This window comes from Athene cunicularia (genome assembly GCF_003259725.1).
Source record: "Athene cunicularia isolate RWA chromosome 27 unlocalized genomic scaffold, athCun1 chr27_part1, whole genome shotgun sequence".
NCBI lineage: Eukaryota > Metazoa > Chordata > Aves > Strigiformes > Strigidae > Athene > Athene cunicularia.
The window spans coordinates 685758-712648 of record NW_020799138.1 but is presented as its reverse complement, the minus strand read 5'-3'; the positions used below and the strand labels follow the sequence as shown (position 1 = coordinate 712648).

The 26891-nt window shown below is 49.6% G+C and overlaps 1 protein-coding gene across 3 annotated transcripts; it reads right to left on the bottom strand.

Annotated features, from left to right (window-relative positions):
- Nucleotides 1–477: 477 nt before the first annotated feature.
- On the bottom strand, nt 478–26891 carry ACLY (ATP citrate lyase). Of its 3 annotated transcripts, none has more exons than XM_026864687.1 (29): nt 26869–26891; nt 22081–22250; nt 20461–20583; nt 19030–19092; nt 18162–18352; nt 17171–17250; nt 16574–16704; nt 14607–14725; nt 13988–14124; nt 13562–13623; nt 13322–13439; nt 13028–13182; nt 12545–12635; nt 11381–11410; nt 9531–9672; nt 7602–7770; nt 7112–7216; nt 6671–6867; nt 6443–6524; nt 5975–6085; nt 5323–5450; nt 5038–5131; nt 4618–4772; nt 3846–3996; nt 3168–3311; nt 2861–2974; nt 1825–1907; nt 1498–1574; nt 478–1332 (listed from the first exon to the last, which is right to left on the bottom strand). In XM_026864687.1, exons 2-29 carry the CDS (start codon nt 22237–22239, stop codon nt 1238–1240), a joined length of 3306 nt encoding a protein of 1101 aa, XP_026720488.1. In that variant the 5' UTR covers nt 22240–22250; nt 26869–26891; the 3' UTR covers nt 478–1237. The 3 variants fall into 3 exon arrangements, with proteins under 3 accessions (XP_026720488.1, XP_026720489.1, XP_026720490.1); XM_026864688.1 differs by lacking the exon at nt 26869–26891 and adding an exon at nt 22810–22831; XM_026864689.1 differs by lacking the exon at nt 11381–11410.

The following is a 26891-nucleotide window of genomic DNA, read 5'->3' as shown; positions in this document are numbered from 1 at the left end:
GAGCGGGCAGGCGAGCGAGGTGAGTGTCCCCGCCACGCTCCCGTGAGCGAAGGGGGCGGCGGCGCCTCCGGCAGCGAGCCCCGCGGCTCAGCACCACGGGCCCGCGCCGCGCCCGCAGCCCCGAGCTCGCCTTTCTGCTGGTTTCTCTCAGCGCTGCAGGGAAGGGACTCCGCGTGGGGAATCCCCTCGCTCCAGCCGAGTGAAGCGAGCTGGGGTTGATTGTTCAGCGTTCACTATACAGCACAGTAGTGATGTATCAATTCTAGCCAACCTCTTTCCTCTCCCCCTCGCTAAAAGTCACCTTTAGGATAAGCCTCTATGCTGTCTGCTTGTATTTCCCCCCTTTTACATCAGAGACACCACGAGAGGAGCAAGGGTTGCTTCTGTTCCGTTAAAGCACTGGTTCCCAGCCTGTCACACAGTGGCCTCAGACACTGCTCAGGACCACCTTTTAGAAATCCAGAAGCAGAAAACAAATAAATTAGTAGTGTATCATTTATTTGAGCTCGGTTACAATACACAGACAAGTAGGACGCTGAAGATTACTGAGATTATATCTGTATCTGCAGATAACGTGAGTGACATTCCATATACCAGCAATCTAATAGCAAAGGAGAAGTTGTTTGCATAAATACAGACACCGGAATACATGTAGTTTCACAGTTTTAACAGCAGTATGTTACAACTTTACACTTTAAATTACTACACCAGAGTTTGAGTAACACTGGTTATACATCAGCAGTTATCCCACTATTCGGGATACAATCAGACTGAAGATGAGAACACGGGAAACAAATTGAAAAACAACCAGCAACGACAAAAACAAAATACCCAAATCATGGTTTATGGGAATGATGGGTACTTCCCCCTCTACTGGGAAAAGTTACAGCTTGTTACCAGACTAACAGACCTTCACAAGTTCAGTAAGACTGCACAGCAAAACTCCCACCCCCCACCCAAACCCCTTAAAATCTTGTCTGGAAACAAAATGAAGAGTAGAAAAAGTAAAAGGGTGAGAGACAGTATTAAATACAGCAGGTAACACGTGGAATATCACAAGTTTTGGTTTTTATTAGAGTAAGTTTCTATTACTATAAAACAGTTGCTGTGCACAGTTTGACCAGACAGCTCCATGTCTGTACCAATGGCCTTTATGCGTCAAAGTCCCATTTGTGGCTGTCCTCTGTGCAGGCTTCTGTCCTCTCGAAGTGACACTCCGAGGCAATACTGCAGGTTCTCACATGGTCATGTGCTCTGGTAAAACGTAGGATATGTCATCCCACGGGTGACGGTACAGACCTTGCTTCAGTCTCTTCTGATCCAGGTAGTGTCCTAAAACAGAAGCAGTTTACGTTACAAAACTCCTGTTCCTCATCTTTGCTTTGAAGCCACTTTGATTTCTGATTTCCTACAACTGGTGTTAGAGGCTGAGTCCCCCAGAGGTTCACATCTGTCAGCCCCTGGTGGGGTGGAGGGGCAGGAACGTGGCAAACTTACCAATGAATCCCATACTCCTGCCTAGTACAAAGATGCCATTAAGAGCTCCTATATCAATATATTCATCTGCTTCTTCCCTGCAAAAGAAAACAAATTTAAGTAGTCCCTCATAGTGATCTATTTAAAAAATCAATCTTTGAAAGGCTAGGAGTCTGCTCTAGTGCTGGTGGCAGCACCAAGCTCATGTGAAAGCTTTCTTCTCCGGGGTCCAGGCTACATTTCCTTCACGATACCCTCCTGAAATCCTGGCCCATGGGAGCTGGCAGTACGGCTCCCATCATTTTTACAGGACCATGACATAAGAGGAACAGCCCACTACCTACTTACCGTGTGAAAGAGCCACAATTCCTGAGTACGTCAACAAAGGCAACTCCAATAAAGCCATCTACATTCAGGATAAGGTTTGGTTTCTGCAGGAAATGAAAACACACCCCCATAAAGATGTTAACAGTGGCAAATGATATTCACCTGGTGTGGGCGCGTATGCCGGGTCACAAACCCCCTGCATCATTGACAATGTAAAAGTGTCATCAGCATTCAAGCTGAAGATTAACGATGTCTAAATTAATGACGCACTTGTGTTAGAAGACTAACTGCGTCTAGATTAACGACGGCTAAAAGCAAAAGTATTTTTGCTCGTTAGGGGAGAAACAGATAAGAAAGGAATCTTCAGAATAACAAAGCAGAAATTTATCTACTGCTTGTGCACGCTTAGTAGCACTTGTTGAAAGTGCCGAGGGGAACGAGTTTTTGAAATGAGCATGGGCCAGAGCAACACGCAGATTTGCTGTCACAAGACTAGATAAGGACTTGTTTTTCTAATAAACGTGAGAGCTTGACTGTGGTGTGTGTCATGCCTCTCACTCGCGTCCTGCAAAAACAAGGCCGCCGACTACAACCTGGCAACTTCCATCCTCAAGGGTAATTTGAGGGCTGCCCAAAATTGTGGGCACACAGCCCAGGGATAGAGGCTGCTCAGCAACTTGAGCAAGAGCCACGCTTGGGAGTGATGGAAAACCAGCCCCGACAGTGGGCCTGTGTTTAGTTCAAAGCAGATTGTCTGCCACAGCCCATCGCAGGGGCCAGCTCTGCCTCACATTTAAAGAGCACAGCAGTTCCAGTGCGGACAGGGGAGGACACAGATAATGGCTTTTGGTTTTTTCAGCATTTCCCTGGTGTCCAACAAATGTCTTCAGCCTTACCAAACCGTAGTTGTACTTGGCCTCAAGTCTACCATAGAAAAAAACCAAACCCCAGCAACCATTTATGAAGCACTGCAATTAAAATACAGTATTAACCCCTGGTCACTTTTCTCTCAGTAAGGAGGAGTGCTCAGGAGATGCTAAATACTAGCGCATTTCACCTTAGAAGTTGTAATTTTTTCTACTTCAAGTGCATAGTCCAGCAGTGGGGTGGCAGGGAAATGCTGCTTCACGTAGTCTTTGAGGATCTGAACTCTCATGTCTGGGTTGTTTATCTGCAAGTTAAGAACATTAGAGTCACTGGTGTTGCCCTTACACAGGTACTCGCCATAAGCTTTACTATTGCAGGCTGAGGAGAATTTGGCCAACAGCTGCCTCAAAGTTGATAATTTTCTTCCCTTTGGTTTTGTCTCTCCCCCACCCTTTGGTAAAAAACCCCTATGAGTTGTACTCGTGCAGGTTTCTTACGGATTTGACTCTGTGTCCGATGCCCATGATCAGCTTCCCTTCTTTCTTCATCTTATTCACAAACTCCATAGGGATAATCCCACTGTCGAAGGCTTTGCTGAACATTTTAGCAGCAGCATCCAGTGCTCCACCAAACCGGTCACCCTGCGTGCAACACAGAGGGAATTACGGCAAAGGGCTCCACCGTTCAGGTACAAAACAAGCACAGGATTATCTTCCCCATTTGCCCTGCCTATCACTGTGGCATTCATGAAATTAAAGTTAGGGAGGCACCCGAGATAAAGCATCTGTTTATAACCCAGTGCCAATACTTAGCCAACGCATCCCCGCTAGGGACAGAGCGTGGGAGGAAGTGCAGCCTAAAGTCTGTTTTAGTCACATTTTTACTTGTCAGTCTTGGAAGAGTCTAGGCAACCATACAGGAACAATGCTGACAGAAATTTGGCCTCTACAAAATATTTCTAAACTCAAATGAGACATCGAAGTAGTCTTGCTTACTAGAAAAACAGACTAGGTTTAAACCTAGAGCACCAAGCTATTAGAGTTGAACTCAACAGAAGTTCCGTGTGGGTAAACACAACACAGATGGCTCTGCAGCCAGTCTAAATCTTAATAGTAATAAAACCTAGACCGAGCGATGAGTAAGAGAGCGAAATCTTCTGGCTATTTGGTACTTACAATGGTAAGAAGGCCTGAAGTGAGACTCGAGACAAGATCTTTTCCAGCTCTTGCACAGACGATGGTGTTGTGGGCTCCAGACACAGCGGGCCCGTGATCTGCTGTTACCATCAGACACATCTCGATGAACTGGCAGGCGTACTTGGGTAGCCTGAGCAGGAGAGACTCGGGTCATTTCTTGTAAAGAAAACTGAAAAGACACTCAGTGTTCTACTGGAGAGTGGCTTTCGCTTTAGGTGTGTGCTTTAAAGTAGAACAGAGAAGGGGAGCTGCAGGGTCTCAGTGCCCATCAGTGCATCCTAATGTCTTTCTCATCGGCCTGTGCTGCAGTTCTGTCCCTCCTGTTCTGCCGAGCCAGACTCCAGCTTAGTGCCAGGAGTGCTCTAGTGAAATTGGGGAAGGCAGCAAACTTCTGCCGTTCAGAAAGTTCCCTGCAGGCTGGTCAGCGAATGTCTGGGAAGTCCCCACTTTCCCTAGAGTTGAGGTGACAATTACACTAAACGAGTAGTCAGATAGTGTGAAACAGGCCTAGAATAGAGAAATTCCCTCAGTGCACCACAAATCTTGTGGAAAACTTCATCCCAAGGCTAAAACATGCTGTATGAAGCCTTGAAATGCTGATGTGGTCTCAGAGGAGGGGGTATAGGGATGGCATTTCCAGTGAATCTACATTCACAAAGGAATCCTGGAGTTACTTTTGTGCTTAAAAGCCTACTAATAAACAAGAAAAACGTCAAGCCAATTTGGGAGCTTTCACAAAAAGCTGCCTCACCTCCTTTGAAACCAGAGCAGGCCCAGAACCCCTCCAATTCCCATCTCTTCTTTGAAGACCTCAGTGATTGGCATCCCAGCATAAATCAGCTCCTGACCTCTCTCGTCACAGATGCTTGTCATAAAGGAAGCGGGTTTGCGGATCAGACCCAGCTCCTGAAATCGCAGCACAAAAGGTGGGATTTTAAACATTCCACATTAGAAGCAAAAGGCACAGTGGTCTAAAAACAATGCCTGAAGCTTGCCCTCAGAGCAGCTTCCACAGCCTAGAACGGGCATGGCCAGTGACCTCAGATAACACTATGAAGCGCCAGATGAAACCCTGAAACACCACCGTTATCACCACAAGTGTCTGGATTCACAGCAGACATGCCGTCTAGTTTCTAAGGAACCAAAAAGCAGATAAAACACCACAGCTCACCCTTGCCCAGGAGTAATCCATTGGCACAGTTGGAGGAGGCACTTCCTCAGCTGGTTCGATCACTCTTTTGGCCACAAGATCCTGGTAGACAGACCTGGGGGAGAATCCACTTATTAACTTAAGTCCTTTTCAGAGATACAAGTGAGATGGGCTTAATCTAGACCTTAAAAACCCATACTGAATAGATGCTGCTTTCCTTAAGCAGGAACATGGCCTTTTATCAGCCTAGAACCAGGGCCCTAACACCCTCTGTCTGCTGCTGAAGGGCCCGTTAGTGTGACTTACTGAATGACCTCTCCCAGCTCATCGAAACTCCGGGGAACAAACACACCAGCTTCCTTCAAGGCTTGATTCTTTGCGACAGCAGTTTCGGAAGCCTGGTTGGCACAGGCTCCTGCATGGCCAAACTGCACCTACAAATCAGAGAGAGCGAGCAGTGAGGAATACAAGTTGTTTACCTGCAGAGAGTAAAACAGTAAAGAACTGCCTAGGGAAGTGGTGACAGAGGAACAGCAGATCTGCCTCCCTTCTGGGGCTAACAGAACTCCTGGTGGGAACCACAGTCAGCACTGCGATATGCAGAGCCTTTTCTGACCTGGAATCACTCCAGGCTCATCCTCCCTAAATTCCTCCCTCTCCAGAGCTGCTTAACACGCATCTTTTCCGTTCCCACTGCAGGAGCAGGTGGCTATTACGGTCTGTTGCTTTCCCTGGGATCTGTGGGCTCCCTTTACAGCACAGAGAATCCCTTGGAATCTCCAGTGGCAGACTACAGAAGCACAAAAAGCTTTTTATCATTTGTAGTTAGTAACTTCTGCATGTTAAGTTGCTGCTGGCAATTCTGGAAGGTTTAGGCACAGTAAGAAAAGTTGGGGTTTTTTTATTCCTGTTGTAATACATTTTTATTTTAGGCATTTGCCTCCGTTTTTGCACATACCTCTGAAGAGAACATGGTGGCACAAGTCCCAATACACCAGCACACCACCGGCTTGGTGATGCGACCTTCTTTAATACCTCTGCAGATCTTATACTCCTCTGTGCCTCCAATCTGCAGAAAGAAAGAGCCGAGTTGGTTCAAAACTGGACTTTTGTAGAAACCAGATCAAGACGGGCACATGGAAGCATCACTTGGATTTTTGCCCCCCCTTTTTCACTGAATAACAGCTGAAGTCTCAGAACAAAGCCTCCTTTTTTATTTTTAAAGTAGAGGAGACTGCTTGTCTGGGATACATTCAGTTTCTTCTGATTAAAGAAGCATGAAATAAAAACTTGGATATTCAAGAACAGTCTGAATAGCTGCCACTTATCTGTAGCTGTTATTTAGCATCCTTGCAGCCAAGGCCAGATGCTCCCAAAACAAAACACGTGGGTATTTCTCAGATAGGAGTGAACTGGTGTCACTCACCTCTCCAAGCACTACAATCATTTTCACTCCTGGAGTATCCTCGTAACGCAAGACGTGATCCATAAAAGTTGATCCAGGGTATCTGGGTAGAATACAGGGAAAATGGTAGAAGTTAAATCTGTTTCATAAACTTTTCTGAGAGAAGGAAAATTAACAGCCAAATTACCAACAATTCTTCCATTGACTGACTTTAAAAATGGTGTCTTGGTTGAAGATGCAGACTCCTACCTGTCTCCCCCAATGGCCACCCCTTCATAGACCCCATCAGTGGTTCGGGAAATGATGTTGTTGAGCTCATTGGACATTCCTCCAGACCGCGAAACATAAGCCACACTGCCGGGGCGGTACAGTTTTGATGCCAAGATGTTATCCAGCATGCCTCCTGTGTTGCCTATTTTAAAGCAACCTGGTTTGATCCCACCAACCTACAAGAAAATTAGAGAAAGACGTAGGGCCCTTTAAAATATACATGAAACTTAGGAACATTTCTGTAAGACAGTCTTGTCAGTATTTATACAAACAAGGTGACCTTAAAATGAGAAACTAACACGCACTTTGTGTGACTGAGGACAAAACAGATCGTAGGGTACACTCTGTCCTTCAGAGAAAGCCGATCTGACAGTTAAGACAGAGGGACCCAAGGAGAAAGAGGGCGTCAGCAGTACTTACAGTTGCAGGCCCAATGATAGTGACTCCCTTTTTATCAGCTGTCTTGATCAGTTTTCGTGTCAGGGCCTCTGGAATGCCCTCGGCTATAATGGCGATGGTGCGGATCTGCATCGGGATAAAGGGAACCGTTCGTGCCCCTCAGTGACAGCACCCTAACGAACTGCCCCGCACCCCAGCTTCTGCCTCCCCCTCTGGGAGGCCGGGAATTTTTTTTCTCCCCCCTGCACATTAGAGCAGTAATTCCCAAAGGAATTACTCCTACCCAAGAGGTGCCGAGTTCCTCTTACACCGACTGCAAGTCCAGCATTAGATTTGCTGTGCAACTCCAGTATCCTCCTTAGAGTCTACAAGGAGTTTGAATGGAGGTATTTATCTGCCAAGTTGGAGGACCAAAACAATTTTCTAATGCCATCACAGTTTAAGAAACACTAGTGCCCTGCTGACAGGATCTTCCTTCTCTTCTTGGGCTTCTTCTAGACCCCTCACTCACCTGTGGATAGTTCATGGTTTCAACAGTGCTGTCGTAAGCAGAGCGCAGAGACGCAAAGTTAATGAGAACATCCACCTCTGGGTGCTTCCTCATGGCATCCGACATGTTCTTGTAGACTGGGATCAGGATTTCTTTGTGGCCCCAGTAGAACTTCTGCCTGTGGTCACCACTGTGGAGGAGAAGATGAAAACGCCCTGACCCTCAAGGCTACTGGGAAGACAGAGGGATACAGTGCATGCAGACAGGAGTTTACAAACCCCAGTTCTCAGACACCAAGACTGACTGTGAGACACTCACTAGCAAGTGAGCGTACATGGGGAGGGACCATACTAACAGCAGAAGGTTCTTCAGAGAATAGAACAGAGCAGCATATGGAAGGAGACGGGCTAATGGGGACAGAGGCATCCAGCAAGATGAATAAGCTCTCCCACAGTGAAGTTACCAGAGCCTCAATTCTACTCCAAGCTGGAAGACAGAATGAGGCACAGAAAGAGTAATGAATGAGATGCATGCAAAGCTGCGTTACTGGACTGGAACAAATACCAGACTGGGGGAAAAGGAAACCAGTATCTGTGGTGAACAGCCAGGACAGCAGCGCGAGGGCCAGTTGTGCTACGGTGAGGCTCTACCCCCTGCCCCAGACGCGCTGAAGGAGACACGCCTGGGAGAGCTTGGTCTCGTCTTTTATGTATGGCAGGTGCTCGACTGAGGCTCCACCGCTCAGTCATTTGAGAGTGTAGAGACAGGGGCTCTGCTCCCACACCGGTACATTTGTGATTGAACATTCCAGGTTCTGCCAGCCTGGCTTCCTCCAAAAGGTCAAGCAGAATCAGGGACTTACAGGCAGCCTTGAACTTACAATCCCTGTTGCTTTTTCTTCATTAAACAACCACGACACTGTGAGGGGTTGCCACTCATCTACAGATGTGGCTGTGCCTGCACTCGCTTTGAGTACCCCGAGGTTTGCACTTGCTGAGAAGGTATTAGAGCTGCAATTATCATCAGAGCTGCAGACTAACAGTCCAAGGTACTTAACTGTCAAGAGACAAACCCCCTGCAGGACAAAGGCTGATTAGACATCAGCTAACCCGGACGTCTGTAAATACCACAGAAATGAAACAACACCCTGCCTTTGCAGGGGCTCCCAGTCCCTGTCTCGGCAGCAGCCCAGACAGCCACTTTCCTTCTCGCTCCTTCCCCGTGTGACAGGGAGACCCCCCGTGAGGTGCAACACCAGAGCAGCTCCGCGGGCGGCGCGGAACACCCGAGAGCTGGGGCACAGGGGAGAAGGGGGCGAGCACCAGAGAGACCTCTCCATCCCACCGACAGATCCGCAGCCCTCCTGCCTGCTGAGGAGCTGCGGCCACTATAGGAAAGCGTATGAGCAAGATGAACAGGACTTTTATTCTTTTTTTTTTTTTTTTCTTCAGTTTTGTTTGGCTATGTGACAGACAGACTGCTTTATGAGCAGAGCTGCTCCAATTCTGGCTAATATTTGGAGGGGAAAATTCCAGCTACTGCAGGCACAAATCAAGAGGTCCCAGACAAGTGTGCAGCCAACAGGAGATGAGTGGGAGAAACCTTACAGGGCCTTGCTGCCTCTGCTGGCCAGTGGGCTGTCAGAGCCCAGCTAGTCACGCTTTCCTCACCTGCTGAGGGAACAGAATCTGGACAGCCTTTGGAAGAGCATGAAAGGGGACCGAAGGGATGTGGTAACATTAAGCTGCTTCAACCCAGCAGCCCGAAATCAATGCTTGAGGGAAAGAGGAACCAGTCTGTAAAGCCAACCCGGTGGTGGAAGGGGCACGGGAAGGTGCTAAAGCAGAGATGGTGACTAGGGCAGAGCTACACCAGAGAACAGCAGAGACTGGAAGAGGAGGAATCGAGGGGAGCAGTCAGAAAAATAACTCATCAACACAGGTGACTTACGTGAATGGATAGACCATGGCAGCTACTGAAGGTTCGTCCCGGGAACAAATATAATCAAAGTCCAGCATTCCTTGCACAGCCCGTGTCTGCATCCCCCAGATGATGGCTTTGGTGTGACGGCTGAACAGGGTTGTGGCTTTACCTGCTCAGAGAGAGGGGAAAAAAGAAAAAAAAAAAATCAAAAGGGACATCTGTGCAAGACAAAAGCTGCAACTTTGCCAAGTGTCTGCTGAAAGTCTCCCAGACAAGCATCTTCCCCTCCCTCCAAACTGAACCCGAGAGGTGAACTGCAGGAGGCAGTAGCCACACTGTCCAGATTAAGGAAGAAACCGTAGATGAAGCAGCATCCCCCTGCCCGGGAGCGTGAACACAACAGCCAGGGTTTGGGTTTCCCAGAATGGGCAAGTGCTTAGTCACAGGGGGGAGCTGGTGTGAGAGGAGAGAACTGCCTCTTCCTCTTCTGGCATGGGCCACTCACGTTCCTCCCAGGTAGTTTTATTCTGAAAAGCTGAAGAGGAAGGGAACTTGGAGTTGTATTGATCTGCATATGGCCTAGGTCTGGGAGAGCGGGAGGCTTGCCTGCTGTGTTTGTCAGGGCACCGACAGGAAATAAAAAGAAAAGCAGGAAATGGAGAGGACACAGAAAGCAAAAGGAGCTCTATGTACTCAGCTTTTGTTTTCAGGTTTTTCTGATGATCAAAATCCAACACAAACCTGACGGCTCCCAGAATTGGCCCAAAACTTGACTTTCAGGGGACAGAGTCACAGGAAAGGCAACAGTTCAGCTAGGGAGGATGGCCTCTTGGCCCAAAGCATACTTACACCACCAGCAAAACGCTGAGTCCCTCCCTTTGACTCCAGGCAGAGTTCATTTTAAAACTCTTTAAGAACTCACAGCTGATCCACCTGCTGATGCCAACTCTACCACTAATTTCTTTTTGGATTTGAATCAAAGGCAAACAGCATTAGGGATTAAACAGGATACCGTTCTTCTGGCTTTAACAAGAAATCAGTCCCTGTTCTCCAACCCTACACGTTCACAGTTTAGATGCACTGCCACATGACTTGTTATTAGGAAGCTGCCTACCCGGAAAAATTCCATTTTTCTTGCAGGTACCTGCAGGGAGGTAACGTTAGTACTCATAGAAACAGGAACGCAGGCCAGAGAGGTGATGCTATTTGTCCGAGACCACACGAGGGGGAATCTGGGACTTCCCCTTCTACTGCCCCTCTTCTTACAACAGGGCAGATGGCTCGAAACTCTGCTTCCACCCTGATTCAGCAGTTTATTCCCATCCAGCACAGAGCTCAAGGGAGTGCTTAAAGTGCCCATAACTTCACTGAGCACAAGCTTTAATGGTTTGCTGAACTGATACGGCAACAAGAACATTTAGTTCACTCAGTGACTTTTCTGTGCCCTTCACGGCTCATAAGCACAGCACCTGCACTATTTTGTTTCCCTTTGAAACAAAACGCCAGTTATCAGGCACGGTTAGTGATTCCTTCTTTTCGAAAGCAAAGATAACAGAGCTTTCCACAATATGCCTAAATCTGTTTTTCTCCGCAATGATTGTCAGGGGAAAGGAAAGAAAAATTAAAAGTTTGAGACCTGTCCCTCTCTTCCCCAGGAATAGTAAGTTTTTGTGCAAAGGAGTATGTGATCTGCACTTGAGAAAAAAACAGATTAAAAGTTCATACGGTGATAGCTAAATATGCTGGGCAGGAGGGAAGGGAAGGGCCAGAAAACACTGCAAACTTTTGGAGAGAAAAAACAGCAACAAAACCAAGAACTAAAAAAAAGTCAGCTGCCAGCAAGGCCAGGCACATTCAGCTATTCACACGTGTCCTACCTGAACCAGGTCTTGAAGCTGGGATTGAATCTGTTAAAGAGAGAATCACTCATGCAGCAATGACAGCTGGCTGCTGTCACCCCAGGAGCAGGGCACCCTCCTCCCCACAGCACTCGGGCCTTTTGGCTTCTGCTCTTGTTAACAAACAACTCGAGCACTCTCCGCCATACTTCCTCTCCAATACCTGGACATCAAAATTTTGCATTTTGCTGTCTAGAAACTTTTTGCTGATCCCAGCACAAACACATTTCAGGTTCAGGTGGCAGTTCCCTGTGCTGCAAAGCTCCACGATGTGCGTTTCCAACATCTTTTTGAAGCACTGCTCATGCAGAACTCTGTGCACAATGACTAAGAGAGCAGGAGCGGGTTTTGCGATGCGTTTCAGCGGGATTGGATCTGAACCTTGCTGTCATCATGTCATGCTGTTGCAAACGAGGCAACTGTCTCCTCACATTCGAGGGAGGAGGACGGGACGTTACCACATTCTGTCCCTGCCCAGCTCTGCTGTTTGTTGTTTTATCCCCACACAACGTGCTCTTACCCAATAAGGCTTCCAACAAATACAAGCAAAAGGCTGCCAAAGCTCTTGCACATCACCATGCTGAAGAAGCTTCCTACAGGCTTCAGTAAAGAAACCCCCCTCAAACTAAAAAACGAGACAAAGCCCCCAACAAAAACACACAACACAGAGCCTCTGACCCTGAGTGTGTGGGGAGCACGTCCCAGCTCCCACCGTCCTGACCGACCGCCGAGGGCTTGGCCAGGAGGCTGCAGCAGGGACCAGGAGGGACTCTCCGAACACCCACACCCGGAATTCCAGAGCATCCCCCGGGCACACCCCGAGGGACCGAACTGGCCTCGGTGCAGCAGCCACAGCGCGGGGACTCTGCCCTGCTGCCCACGGCCTTGTGCAAGGGCACGTGGGGAGGCTGGAGATCTCAAACCGTGCTGCTCCCTTCAAAGGGACACCCCAGATCAAGGCAGCTCTGACTCACCTCGTGTACGAGCTTATCCACGCAACAAGTGACAACATTCTACAAGCACTTAAATTCAAAACGGAGATAGACAGGTACCACAAAATTGTTTCCCTTTATATCATGAAAAAAGCATTAGACTAGGCCATATTCTGTCTTTAGGAGCAATCATTTCCAGTGCTGGACTTACCAAGAGGTGCTGTTGGTTTTGCCTTCTTGGCTGGAGCAATATCGTCTGGTTTGGACTCTGAGAAGGAAGCTGTTCTGCTTGGTGCTGGAGTCTGAAAGATTCAGAAGCCCAAGTCAGTAAGGAACGGTGCCACTATGGCCCGGAGCAGGCAGGGAGGATGGCCACTCTGGCTATGCTAGGCTACAAAGAAAACCAAAGGTAATTCTGAGATCGGCCCATTTCAGTCAAGTGAGGGAAAACTCCTAAATGACCAAGGTCCCAGCAGATGCAAGAGTCACACTCTTGGTTTTGATGGGTCACGTTTCTGCAGGAGCGAGGTGGATGTTGGGAGGGATGTTGGGGTGATAAACCACACAGGCAGAGTCCCTTCAGTTCCCCAGAGCTTTGCACAAATACAATGGTGGCCGAGATCCGTTTCCTGCCTGTTCGGACAGGGGAAGCTGCCTTCAGGAGTTTCCCCCTTCCCAGGGGAGAAGGACTCACCGAGGGGCTGCCGCTGGCGTTGAGGAGGAAGTTGGCGGTGTGGGCTGCGGCCGGCGGCTGGTTGGGGATGGGCCGGTGGCCCAGCGCCATGCCCACGATGGCGGTCATGTGCGTCTCCGTGCCGAAGACATGGATGGGGATCCCCGTGGTCTTCCCTGCGTGTGCACACAAGAACAGTGAGCCTCGGCGGGGAGCCTCTGCCAAAGGAGGCCCTTAACCCTGGCAAGGCTCAGCAGCAAGCAGCTGGGAGAACAGGATGCCAGAACAAAACTTAAGGAAAGGGTTGGTCCTTACCAACTTCTCCCATGACACGTAATCCTTCCTGGTAGTTGGGGCCTCCTCTTCGCACGAAGATCCTCACCTCGTGCTCCTTCAGAGGGCCTTGGTAATCCTTAATTGCTCTCACGATGCCCTAAAAGAAACACAGAGGAGAGGTGAGCTGGGCAGCCCGACGCTCACCCCGTCCCCCTGAGCTGGGAGGTGCTCGGGGCCGGCGACTGGGGCATTTGCTGACGCTCCTGCGTAGTCACTTACTTTAAAAGTAGCTGCTACATTGGTGAAGTTGGCAATGCTGCCTCCAATGATCAGGATTTTACCTGAGGGAAGAAACATGCATAAAACTGTTTTAAGAGCGCAGCGTACTCTAAGATCATGAAGGAGTTTTGGACATAAAGTGCAACAATGCAGCAGTTCAGGCTAGCCAATAGTTTGCAGCAAGTTGTGTTTAGCAGAGCCTGGAAAGTTCAAGCAAGAATTTTTCCACCAAGAATCAATCAAGCCACGTTTGCTCCCGTCTCTGAAACAAGAGCTGACAGAAACCCATCCCCATTTCACTCGGAAGGCAGCAGTACATTAAAAGCTCTGCCAGGGAGGTCTAAGCATAGCAACAGCCCAGATTTGTTCAGTTTTTTTGCCCCCGTACGCAGCTGAGCAGCTCTGGAATTGCAGTGACTCCCTTACCTTCAGGGTGCTTCTCTCGTGTCATGAGGGAGAGAATAGTCTTAGCATAGTCATAGGTCTGCTGCTCACTTGGGGCTCCCGAGTACTCCCCGTAGTTAGCCAGTTCATTCACCCCCCCCAGGTCACAAATGGTGTCACTGTGAGGAAAGAAAGAAGTCATTTAGGGATTAGTTATAATTTTGGAGTCACTGTAAAAGTCCTAATAAAGCATTCCAAATCCCTGTGAAAGTGGGACTGTAACAGAGAGAGGACACTGTCTGTGGAAAAAAACGCTGCTCTCTTGGTGCCAGTCGTGGTCAATCCTGTTATACTCCCTACACGATGGGAACTCGGTGACTACCACAGCAACGATATTACCACGAAGAGCTTCCAGCCAGCTTGTTCCTTTCCAAGTCATAAAGAAACCATAACCTCCCAGAATGAAATTCTCTCTAAGGGACACTACACTCCACAGCCTGGGGAGAAATCTGCACAGCATCTTCATTTGGAGGAGGTCCCCAGCAGTCACGGTGCGGGAAAGATGGCTTTAGAAGAGTCTCCCTTCCAGAGGCTACATCAATTATTTTCTTCCAGCAGTGTAAATGCACCCCCCCTCTCCAGAAACCTTGATTCCTGTTACCTGTAAACCACAGAGGCACCACCGCCAGCCACCATGGTCCAGATCCTGCCCTTGGGGTTGAGAATGGTGAGCTTCAGGCTGGCTCCACTCTTCGCGTCCAGATCAGCGATGTAGGCTTCCTGCAGACAGAGCAGCACAGTTTAACTTCCTTCCTCAGCCTCCTTCTCCAAAGCAGAGGGTTCGCAGTGCTGGGCCCATCTGGACATGCAGAGCTCCCACACCTCCCGTCAGCTCCAACTGAGGGGGGAGCGGGACAACAAACGCCACCTTTGTAAGGGACAGACCCAGCCCCAGCCCGCAGGGCTGATCTGTGCTGGGCGTTCTCCAGTACACAACACTGAAACGGGACCGGATCTAGAGAGCTTGCACCATTCTCTGTAACAAACTCCAAGGGGATCAACCTGAGCATACACACATTTTCATTCTTTCTTGGGGAAAAAAAATAATCAGACCCTCCAAAGAATATGTGGCCTGATAAGGCCTGCTGGTTTGTCTCCTGCTTGTCCCAGGTGAGGTCACAAGGGATTGCTAGAAATAAACCCGATATTACTTCATTTGTAGAGTGCAGATCCAGAAGGAGATTTTTCCTGTCTGCACATGAAACACTTTGGCAACGCAGGCGAGCGCCGGCTGTGTTTCACCGAGCTGCAGCACACTGGCCTTCCACAGACAGGGACCCTTCCCTCCGCTGCCCAGCCAGCCCTGGGAAGCTCCAGGGTTTCACGGTTCCACATACAACAGTCACAGGATCTGAACTGAAAAGTCTTGTTATGACCTTTTCTGCAGACTGAGACTAGAGGAAATTTTTTTAAAAAAAATCAACACACCCATGGCCACAGACTCTGGCTGTGTGGCAGCCAAGAATGTAATCACCGAGAGCGCTGTAATTTGGCTCAACATGGTGTCCCTGTGTCAGTGTGCCTGCCTGTTGAGAAGCACTTCACTGGGAGTTCATTAAAATTCTCAGCAAAGACACTGCCACAGTAACCTTCAGTGACTTGCAGAGGGATGATTCAGAGACACAAAAAAACTGCACTAATCCTTTTAAGAGCAAATTGAGTTAAGTGCTGGCATCCAGCAAGCTACATGGAGAGAAATGGCTAAATGGATTTCCTGGCCATGTTACAAAAACCTTCCCCAACCAAAGCACGGTTGTAATTATTAAAATTAAAAAGTCAGGACAGAAATCCTTTTGGAAACAGTAGAACAGTCACCTGAAACAAGTAACAGAACAGTTAAGGAGAGCACTCTACTCCCAGAAGCTTTTGAAGCTGCTGGGGGGCTCTGCAGGGAGCAGTGCTTGTGCAGCCAGTCTGCACCCAGGGAATTCTGAGAGGGAACGGGCGCTTGTGGCTTTAGAACAAGTCCGCCTGCAGGCCGCTTCGTGGCCATCGCTTTTCAGGAAAACAGGTATATTAACATCTTCTTACTTCGAAGTCTGAGAGATGGCAATTTTCTCTGGATTCACACTCACATGCAGACTTTGCACACAACTTCTACTCTCGGAAACAATAACTGAAACATGAGGGAGCATCAGCTGCCACGAGGCAGCCAAGAACCAGCGCTCCCACAAAAAATATCGATGCTGACAGGGCAGCAGTGCAGGCAAGAACCATGTAAGACAGAGTCGTACAAGTACAGAGCTTTGGCACAGGGCTGAATGAAGTTAAATACAAGCCTCCATTTAAAAAAAAAAGTCAATTCTGAATTAAAGAACTGAAACAACACCCAGGCAGAGATGGAAAACAACTGCAGTTCTGAGTGTGACTGCGGGAAGTGCTAGTGCTACAGCAACCTGTACAGAGCTTGCACGGGCTCTCCGCATGGGTGGCAACACCGGGCTACTTGAAACACGGCCACAAAGCCCCCAGGAGAGGAAAACCTCAGTGCCACGGACAGAGAAGCAACAAGGAATTAATCCTGTATCCACAACAGAGGGATTTGGGCCGGAGTGGGATGTTACTTGCCTCTGGGTAAGCTTCCCTGCCAAAGGGAGGGGGGAACTCCACATCCCCCCATTTCACTTTGCAGATGTAGTCAGCAGTTGCATCGATCTTCGCGGCCAAATCAAGGATGTAGACACCATCCTTAGTCACCACTGCATTTGAAAAAAGTACCAGAATTAGCTCTGTTTTATACAGAGACATGCATTACAGACTTACAAAATCTGACACCATACACTGATCATCACAAAATCTAGGCCACCTTTGTTCCCCTTCCTCCACATCGGTATTTACCAAACCCTGAGAGTTCCCTTCAGAATTAATTAATGACCATGGTCATGGACCAGGCCCTGGCTCAGGCGCTCTTTTGTTCTGATCCAACAGAGCAATTTTTACGTTCTTCAGTTCAGACTGAATTTTCCATTTCCACCAGGAAATGAAGCAGCAGAGAGCACCTGCAGTCCTCATTTTGGATTCACTCAGCTAATAGCTCCAGGGCACGTCACAGCCACTTTTTGCATGTCACCTGGCATGGTCGCAAACCACGTAACACAGAGAAGGATAAAGTACACATTTCATTCTTCTAGAACAGAAAGTCCCGCTCCCCAGAGTGTCTGTTACCTAATGGATTGATCTCGAGGTATGTGAAATACAGATCTTCATAAAGGTTGAACAGGCCACAGATGAAGCTCGCCAAGATGCTGTAAAAAAAATTCAACACAAGTCCATTAGAGCAGCCAGATATAACGCACAGCCTGCTCTGCCTCATTTATATTAGCAGCAATCTGCAAATCTACTCTGTATCAATTTCTTTCGTTCTCATTCATCTTCTCTGGAAGAAGCCTCCGTGATGACTCAAGGAAAGACAGACCTTGATGACTCATCTTAATTACACTCCACCAAACTGCTGAGAATACAGTTGCTCACAACTGTCGTAGATGTTCAGTCTGATTAATCTCACCAAGAGACAGCAAATGCATCATTGTCTCTCAGTCAGATACACATCTTGGTCAGAACTAAGCTTGGTTAGCTGGGATGGGGAAGAGGCTACAACAAACTAGATCTGTGGCAGGCTGCTTCAGAGCTGAACAATGCCAGCAGTGATTATGTTATGTTTGGAAAAAATCATGACTCATGTTAAGATAACTAGGTATAGGCATCTAATTAAAGGAGATGCAGAAGCAGCTTTGAGATCTACAGATAAGCTGGCAGTAAGCGTAGGAATAGCAAGAGAACACCTTGGGCTAGGCCGGAGAAAGGAGAGCACATTTCTGAGTTAGCAGTCAGATTCGCAGCTTACCACCTGTTCTGCTAAATAAATGAAACTCTTCATTGCTGGCACAAAGGATCGAAATTCAGTACGTGTCTCTAACATCTCAGAGGTCAAGACTTCAGCAGACTGAGGAGTGCTGCTGTCAAGGCACTGTGAACACCGGGAGTTTCACAGGCGGCTGGGATGAGGTCAGGATTTAGGATGCGCGGTGTGTTCCGGAGAGCAGCAGCAAGGGCAGGAGAGGAGGCTTGAGGGTGAAACGGAATGAGGGGACGTTGCACTCAAATAGAGGAGCTTCTGGGTGCCTGGCCGCGCCCGGAACTGCGCATCTGTACTTACTCCTTTTTATTTGCTGGCGCGTGCTGCAGGAGGTATTTCTTTACATCCGACTCATTGAGCTTTTCATCCACCGCCACAAGCAACTTCTGAGCTTTGGCATCGACGTCTCCCACATCCACCCCCCCTTCGTGGTGGAACAGTACGTAGTCTCCCTCCCGGGCAGCGTATATGCACACGTAGAACTCTTCCTCCTACACAGACCCAGGCACAGACGTTAGCGAGAAGACCCTGAAGAAGACGCTCCTGCAGCAACGCCCTGGAAGGGGCAACCGAGCCCACGGCTACGCCTGCCAAGGGGGAGCGGCGCTGGAGTGGCCCAGGCGCTCCTCGGGCTGCTACAGGCTGTGCTGGTGGGAGGGGGAGCAGCGGGCCCCAGAGGGCTTCGCCCTGGCAAAACGTGCCAGGGACAACACTTGCCATTTCTGGGGAAAACCGCTCCCATCGTACACAACTGCAGGGCAAACCAGGGGCCTTTCCTGCACCCACTGGAAGCGCCTTACCTTGGGTAATTACACCCTTTCCGCGAACCACGGCGGGGCGGGAGTGTTTCACCAGCACAAACTGAGGTGTCACACACCAACAGTTTGTTACCCGCCCTCGGGAGGGCCGGATTCAAGGAGCAGCCAGCTGCCTTGACCAGCACCTCGGACCCTCTCCGGTGCTCTGCAGCCTCCTCCCAGCAGAGTCACAGCGACCACCATGGCTGTTACCAGCTCCCAGTGCTGCGCCTGCACACAGCTCTCGCCACTGTCAGCCCAGCAGCGCCCTCCCAGACTTCTGCTGCCTCCACTCCATCAATCCATCTACGCTGCATGCAAGTCAGAGCCCGTTTAAAAGCACTTTTTAATTCTTTATTTGGTAGACTAACCTGTTTGTGAGGGACGAAGGGTTCAATCAGAAAATTCTTCAGGATTCCCTTGGCATTAGCAATCTGTAGGCAGAAAACAAGACAAACACCAATAAATACTTGTCCAATATCCACATTTATGAGAGTCTAAGACAAGCTTTGAGAACTTAATCAACACTGCTCTAAAATCACTTCCTCCCCAGCACCTCTCCGCTGCGTTTCCTGGGGAACCAAACTCCCTTTCCAGCGTCAGGCAGTGTCAGTGCCAGACACGCTGCTCTACGGCTCCAGGACATCTGAGCTTCCCAGGTTCCAGGAGCCTGTCACCTTCCCCCTTCCTACCAGGGCACATTACCCCAAGCAGCTGCTTTCCATCTCCTGTCCCGGAGAAGGCACCTGCGCAGAGCGCTGCTCACTGCGGCACGGAACGCCGTGGCCTGAGCTGCTTCTTGGAGCTTTGAAAAAATCAGAAGTGAGGGAACCCCCGAGCCAAGACCTCTGCCCAGCACTCGCCTGGAACTGGTGTCAGTGAGCACGGAAAGCAGGAGAACCCTTCAGCCTCTTCCTGCAGGGACAGAAGCTACAGCAAGGCCCCAAGAACTGTCCTGCGCAGGCACTTCCCTGCTATCCCACCCGAGTTTCCTGGCTCAAGGGACGCCCCGGCACAGCCCATGGGACAGACCCGCTGCTCCTGCAGGAGCGAAGGTCACCGGTGACAAGTCCTGGACACGTCCTTCCCTCAGAGGCGGTGCCTGCCTTCCGCTAAAGCAGCGATTTCAGTGCCCATCAGTCTCCCAAGATGCAGTTGCCTGCTCTTTGATAACGGCCTCAGGGGCTTGGGGCGGCACGGCCCGGGGCTGGAGCCAGCAGCAAACCCATCACAGCAGGGCCGGGGCAGCAGAACGGCACCGGCTCCCGCACCGCGGGCGTCACTCCCAGGAGAACAAACACGACAAGCCAGCACGGAGTTAAAATAAGGACTTGAAGTAACACTCAATCATCAGCCAAAACCCAGTGCCTGGCTGCAGTAAGAGGACGATTTTATGACAGATTTTATAGTTGTTAAATCTGCCATGGGTATGCAAGCGAAGCAGCTGCGCCAAGCAGACACGGCACCTGAGCTGTCAACCGCTGACCCCCAGGTGGAAGGGATTTCCAAACTGGTACCAATTCCCTACTAACGCCCTGCACAGACCCGGAGAGCAGAGGCTAACGTCACGGTGTGTTGTTATCGGTGCTTGTTTACCAGCAGGAACCACACACGTGGGACCGTTTCCCACTCACACTGGCACCAGCATAACGCGTGTTCTAGACTGTGATGGCCCAGAGGGGTACCTGGGATAACTGGGACAACTGGGATAACTGGGATACCTGCCCGGCTGCTCCCGCCATGCAGGCAGGCACAAAAGGCAGAGCGAGAGTCTCACGGTTTCGTTGCGAAGCAGCACTCACCGTGGTTTCTTGGCCCAGACGCTGTTTGAGCCAAACCTTCACCTGATCCAGAGTGAGGTTAATCCCAACCAGTCCGAGCTTCCCACGTCTCTTTATTAGCTGATCTGGCTTCACCACTAAACGCTACAACATTGTGCAAGAGATTAAGAGAAAGAAGCATTAGAAAGTGATTTTGGTGGAGCGATTCTCTGCAGATGGTGAAACAAAAACCTAACTAAGTTCTGTACAGCAAACGTCCTTGCGGAATTTCTTTAATCTCTTGGCAAACCCATCTCCTGGTACAACATGCCTAGAGGTATTTTTACACTGTAGTTTGAGAAGAGCTGCCTTATTTCTACTCGGGATACATATTTCTGCTGAGTATACATCAGAGACCGAGGTGACAGTCTGTGTCGGCTTTTTCTGATGAACTTTGATAACTCTTCCACAGCAGCCGTTAGGATGGGGTATATGTACTCATTTTCTGTTAAAAAAGCAAGCTGAAAAGCGTACAGCATCCCAGCAGTTTTGCAAACCGTCTTGGTAAGATGCATCATGAAATCCGCGTTTCTCTGAGCAGAGGCTCCTCAGGAGAAGCTGTGAGAGCCGGCTGCTCACATAGCCCCCGCGGTCACCACACGCTCTGCCTGCGGGGCTGGCTGGGGCCAGGGGCACCCACATTTAGTGCTGTGGCTCTTTATAAGATACCCATGGAGCTCTTCCTAGGTAACACACCTATCTCTAGCTTGTAAATATTTATTTTTTTAAAAAATAGAAATGGGTGCCATTCTCCTGGTATGTCCTGAGCCTCAGCACAACATACAGTGCAGAGTCAGACCACAACACGCTGCAGTACAGAACACTGATCGCGGTCTCTCTGCTGGGCCCTGTAGCCCTTTCCAGCTCTACAGAACTCTGCCTTGAAGGACAGAGAGCAGCCTTGCTCCCTTCTGGCTTTCTGCAAGTCTTCTGAGAAGCACTGCTGATGCCTTCCTGCAGTTCCACTCACACACTTGAGTACGGAACATTTAATTACTTACTGCAGGACTTCCATCAGTCAGTGGAGGACTGTGAAACGTTCGTGTTCTACCAGCCAATGACTTCATGTAATAGATGACTGGAAGGGAGCCAGCTTGAGCCACTAATAAAAAGAGCTCTGGATACGTTTTCTCTATAGAAAGCGCATGGCTATGAAAAGTAAAGAGATATAAAAGATCGTGCATAGAAAAAGCAAAAAATGAAGTGTTCCCTGACATGTTGCTTGGATGCAGGAAACCTAAGCAGTGTCCTGACTGAGCGTAAAAGCCAGCCGTGGAGAAAGCAGCCCTTGTTACTGAAAGTAAGGGCTTGGGAACGGGGACTGGCAGCCCAGGAGACCTGCTTGCTCTAAATTCACCTCATTTACCTTCTGTGTGGTTATTAACAGCTTCTTGTCTGTGGATATTTCTGCTCATGCGTTTCACAGTCCCTAACGGAATTTTATAATCAGGCTCCCTAGGTGGTGATACACCAGCCCTGAAGCAAGGCCTGTTTCTCTGTCGGTGTCGCACACGAACGCGGCAGAAGCACCCAGTCCTTCGGAAAGGTCCGGAGCACAGCGCTGCTCGCGGGCAGAGGCTGGCTCGGGGTCGGGCTCCTTACCTCGCTCAGAAGCCAAGGGTGGTCCTGGGTGAGCCGTGCCCAGTCGGTGGCCGGGGTGACTCGGGCATACTTGAAGCGGTTCTGGATGGCAGAGGACGTGCAGATGTACTTATACAAGAACTCCTTCCCTGTCTGCTCGGAGATGGCTTTGGCTGACATGGCTACCTAGTCTGAATTGAGAGGAAAAAAAGGAAAAGAAAAAGAAAAAAGCAATCAGGAGCAGAGTCTGGTTCTCTCAGAAAACTCCCAAGCACCCAACGCGAGACCAAAGCAAACACAGAGCTGGGGCTGCGTTGTCCCCCCACCATAAATAGGGCTGTAAAATCACCCAATAAACAAGAACTATTCGTGTTGCTTAAATCCTCTGCCCCATCCCAGTGCCCTGAACAGTGTTTTGGTCCAGCCTTGCCTGCAGGGAAAGGTGTAATCCTTGCAGCCTGTCCCAGCCACACCGTGCCTTTACCAAACCTGCCAGCTCCGAGCACCCCCAGGTCTAGGGGAGCGCCCAGCTGGGGCAGCTCGTCTCAGACCCCACAGCACCCCACGTAACACACCCACCGCTTCTTCTAGTTCAGTACCAGGGAGCGACAAGGCGACAGGAGAGGAAAACCCTCCCTCCCACTTGTTTGCTTATGGCATGCCACATTTCCAGTCCGAGCCTGGCTGCAGGCAAAGCAGCAACCCCCCACCCCTTGTTGTAAAGGGAAGAGAAAATGTTGCCAATATTACCAAAAGCAGAACATTCACACTGCTGCTTTTGTCTGTTTGTTTCAGAACCTAGATGTCTTGGAAGCAGGTTCACACCCTACAGAATAACATGGTCAAGACAACGAAGATTAAGGTTAGACACTTCGGGGGGGGGGGGGGTTTTGAGAAAAACAATTTTTTAAAAAAAATCCTACTTTCATGCCTTCTCTTTTAGTATTCTGAAGTATTTTAGTATTCTGAAGTAGTATTCTGAACTGACATAAGCAAATCATTTCTGATCTCAAGGCTGCAACTTTTCTTTCCGATACGCCGCAAGAGCCATAGGTGTCAAAGATGCATTTATTTTTAGCCGCAATAAACATTTATTTAAAAGAATACTTCATCCCAGTGAACCTGTCTGCATGCGTCACACATCAGAACTGAGACGTGATCGGCCAGAGGTCAACAAGTGATTCTGACTTTTCTGAGGGGTCAGACTGCTGACGGAGAAGCTTGAGCAGCGGCTCCTGCTGCATTCTGAGTGACTGGAGGTCTCGTCACTCTTCCCCCAGCACAGCCAGCGGGGCAGGGAACTCAAAAAGCACAACTGGGACGGGTTCTGGGAGAGCTGCAGAGCAGGAGGGCACCAAGGCAGGAAGGAAGAGCTCAAATCTATCCAAGTATCTGGAGAGTGAAGCGTGTGAAGGGCTCAGTAAGGTGGACTGCCGATGCCATCACAGAATAGACACCCCACTTATCACCCACAGAGGGAAACAGTTTTAAAATTCCACAGTTATTTCTTGTGCTACCCTCTGGGTAATCACCATTAGCAATCAACTGAGTTATTCATCCTATAACCAAGCACAGAATATGCCGGGGAATAATTAACCATCATGAGAAATAAAGACCTTTTTCCCTAGAGCAGGAAGAAAGCGGTTTGGTCTGTTCTCCCCCAGTACACAAACTATTTATTCTGCAGAAAAACGTAGCAGGAGGCAGGCGGTGTGCTCTGTGTGCCTCCAGATGTAACAGGTTGGACAAAGCAAGTGCTGTTATTGAAAGCTGTTAACTAGGCTTAAGGACCGGCAGTCAAGTTTGCTGCTAACATCTTCTCAAATGCAGTTCCAGCATTAAAATAGAAAAGGAGAAGCTACAGAAAGGGCAAAAAATGTTGAAAACCAGCATTCCTGCTTTCAGAGAATTATTGTTATGTAAAACTCCAACACGATTGCAGCTTCCAGTTTAAGCCCATTTCCAAACAGCACCAGACCACGTTTCTGAAGCACCCCGTCTGTCTTCTTAGAACCAAACCCCCATTCTTGTCACCGCAAACACTTGCGCCTAATACTCAGTCTGCTAAAAATACCCCCCCTTTGTCTTTACTGCCCCAGTACCGAAGCCATCCCAGCCTGAGGAGAGGGGAGCTCCTGTGAGGAGACCAAGCACACTCTGTCCGGCACTGGGGAGCAGGGACCGAGGGACACAGCCCCCCCATCCCGCCCACCCTCCGGCCCCCTTCAACCTCACAGCCCCCGCAAGCGCCACCCGAGCCTGCTGCGTTACCTCCACCTGCTTTCTAAAAAACTATCTGTTCAGAGCTGCTGTGGGAATAGTTGTCTCAGAGAAACACTGAGAGCCACTGGATTGGGTCAGGGCGTGGGGCTGCTCCTTCTCTAGTAACTCTAGAAGGAGCCCAGAACTTCCCCTGGGTGCTCCCAATGAGCTCCGTGTCACGCCATCAGTTTTAATGCAGTTATCTCAAGGCAAGGATTTATGCGCAGCTATCGGGGAACAAATAACAGCAGCAGCATTGGAAGAGGAAGCAGAGGCAGCAAAGGGGAAATTCTGGGTCCCAGTGGGCGCCCACAGGCATTGGAGGAGTCCCCGTGTGACCTCCCGCGCCAGGCTGCCGGTCCGCCTCTAGGCCAAGCACAGAGAAACGCTCATCCCCTCTCGGTGTCAAACCAGCGCAGCTTTCCAGAGGATGGGAACCGCGACTGGAAGGACAGAGGGGGCGGAGGGGGCAAAGGCGCCGTGAACGGGCGAGCAGGGGGGCCTGCGGGGGCCCGGGCGCTCCGCGGGCTGCGGACACGGCTGCTGGGGCTCCTGGAGCCAGCGGGTGTTCGGACAAAATCCTCCTGCTGACTGCAGCTCTCTGCCCATCTTCACCCTGCATGTGCCACGGAGCTGGAGGAGCGTAGGCCGTGTTGTAATCCGCGGTAAAAATTCAGAGGTTAGCAGAGCTGCTCCGACTGCTTCATCTTCGCTAGCGAGGAAGCTGCAGGGGACAGGACGGTTCGTCTGCTGGTTTGCATCTCTCCTCCGCTAACTGCGGATCAGTGTCATGGTACCGCTCCGAGACAGCTTTCTTCTTAATTCTGTGTCAAAAGCACAGCCAGAAAGAGCCTGCCAGCTTCTCTGACCAAAAGCTGACAGCTTTACCCCATGGGCAGCCAGCCACGGGCTGGCTACAGAGGAGGACTTTCCAGAGCTACAGAGTGGGTGTACATTGGGCTAGTAGTTGGCAGAAAAAAAAAACCCCAACCTTAATTCCCACAAACACCACCCTGCTCCCTTGTCTTCCCAGCTGCACACACAGAGCCCACAGTAAGTCATCTGTAGTGTAGCGCTGAAAACTTTCCATCACGATTTTTGCTTTAAAGCAGTGCTATTTCCTCGAGCAAATCCTGCACCCAAGTTACCTGCAGCTATTTATTTTGCTTGGTAGGAAGCTGGAATACCTTTGCTTTCAAAGCCCTCAGAAATCCACCACTGCCTACTCTACAATATGCTAAAGGCCAGTCCCAGAGAAAGAGCGTCACATCTCACTGCAGAAGCAGCAGATGGAGAAAAGAAAATGGCAAATGTATTTCTTTAAAAAAAAAAAAAAAAAGCCCTAAGCATTTTTCATTTCTCCAGGGTGACACAGAGCCCCCGAACAATATTGCAGCTCTTCAGTCCACATTTACAAACTCAAACAATCAAGCTGATGCTGAGGAAACTGGACCCAAGACATCCCTCAGGTCTTATTAAAAACAGCCTTGTATAAAAAAAAAAAAAAAGAAAAAGTCAGTGGGAACAACAGTGACGTACATGGGATTGCTTAAACCTGAAGGACACAGCACACAGGGGCATGGCACTGTGAGGTTGCTCATCTCCCAAACTTCACTGGCCCCCTTTATGCCACTACGTTCTGCTGCTCCCCCTTTCTCTGCCCATTTCATCACCTCATTTTTGCAATAGCACTGCTGGGGCAAAAACAGAAAACCTAGAGGATTATCACAGTAGCAGTAGATGGAAAATGACAAAATTCTCGTGTCATGGCAACAGAAGAGCAGGAGTGAGGATGTTCTGCCCTATCTGGCCGGGGTTCGCTGAGACATTTCCTGATCATTAGCAAATCTTTAATCACGCCCCTAACTCAGTTTTTCCGTTGGTCCAACCCTTTCTCATGGGCTAGACAGCACAAAACAACTGCTTCCGTCTGCTGAATTGGTAAGCTAGAAGATCAGCGGGAAAAGAAAAAAATCCATAGGGCATCAGCAATTCCGGGCTGTATGTGCTCGTGCAGGTCCCTCATCAATCAGAGAGACATAATGAGAGCAGACTCCGACCGCGCTGCATCTGCTCTGCAAACACGGAGCAGGAGCACAGACTGCAAGTCACCAGAGGAGCAGAATCTCTGCAGTTTGCCCAAGAAGGAGGCAGGTCAGGACTCCCGTCCGCCAGGGATAATCCTACTTTCAGTCATGCTTAGCACCTGCAGCACCAACCAGTGCTGATGAGGGTAACGGGTGCACTCTGAGGAAAAACAGAGGGTGCGCACAGAAGGAGAAGAATCCCTTTCTCTGTACCAAGCACAAGCTGCAGGGCAACGTTCTCTTTTACTGATGGACTCCCAGACACCGCTCTGCCCGTGATTCATCAGGTAGGGCTGAGCTGCAGTTTTCTTATGGCTTTAGGCCCCAGACCTTGCAATGACCACACACAGTGGTAGATTCACGTCAGCAGCACAAAAGGCCTTTTCCAGTCTGCTCTTAATGTGTAACCTCCGCTGCACAAGGTTTAGGATAGGGGCAGCTAGAATTAGCAGTTTCTAACCTGTAAGGCCTCTCTGGCTGCCC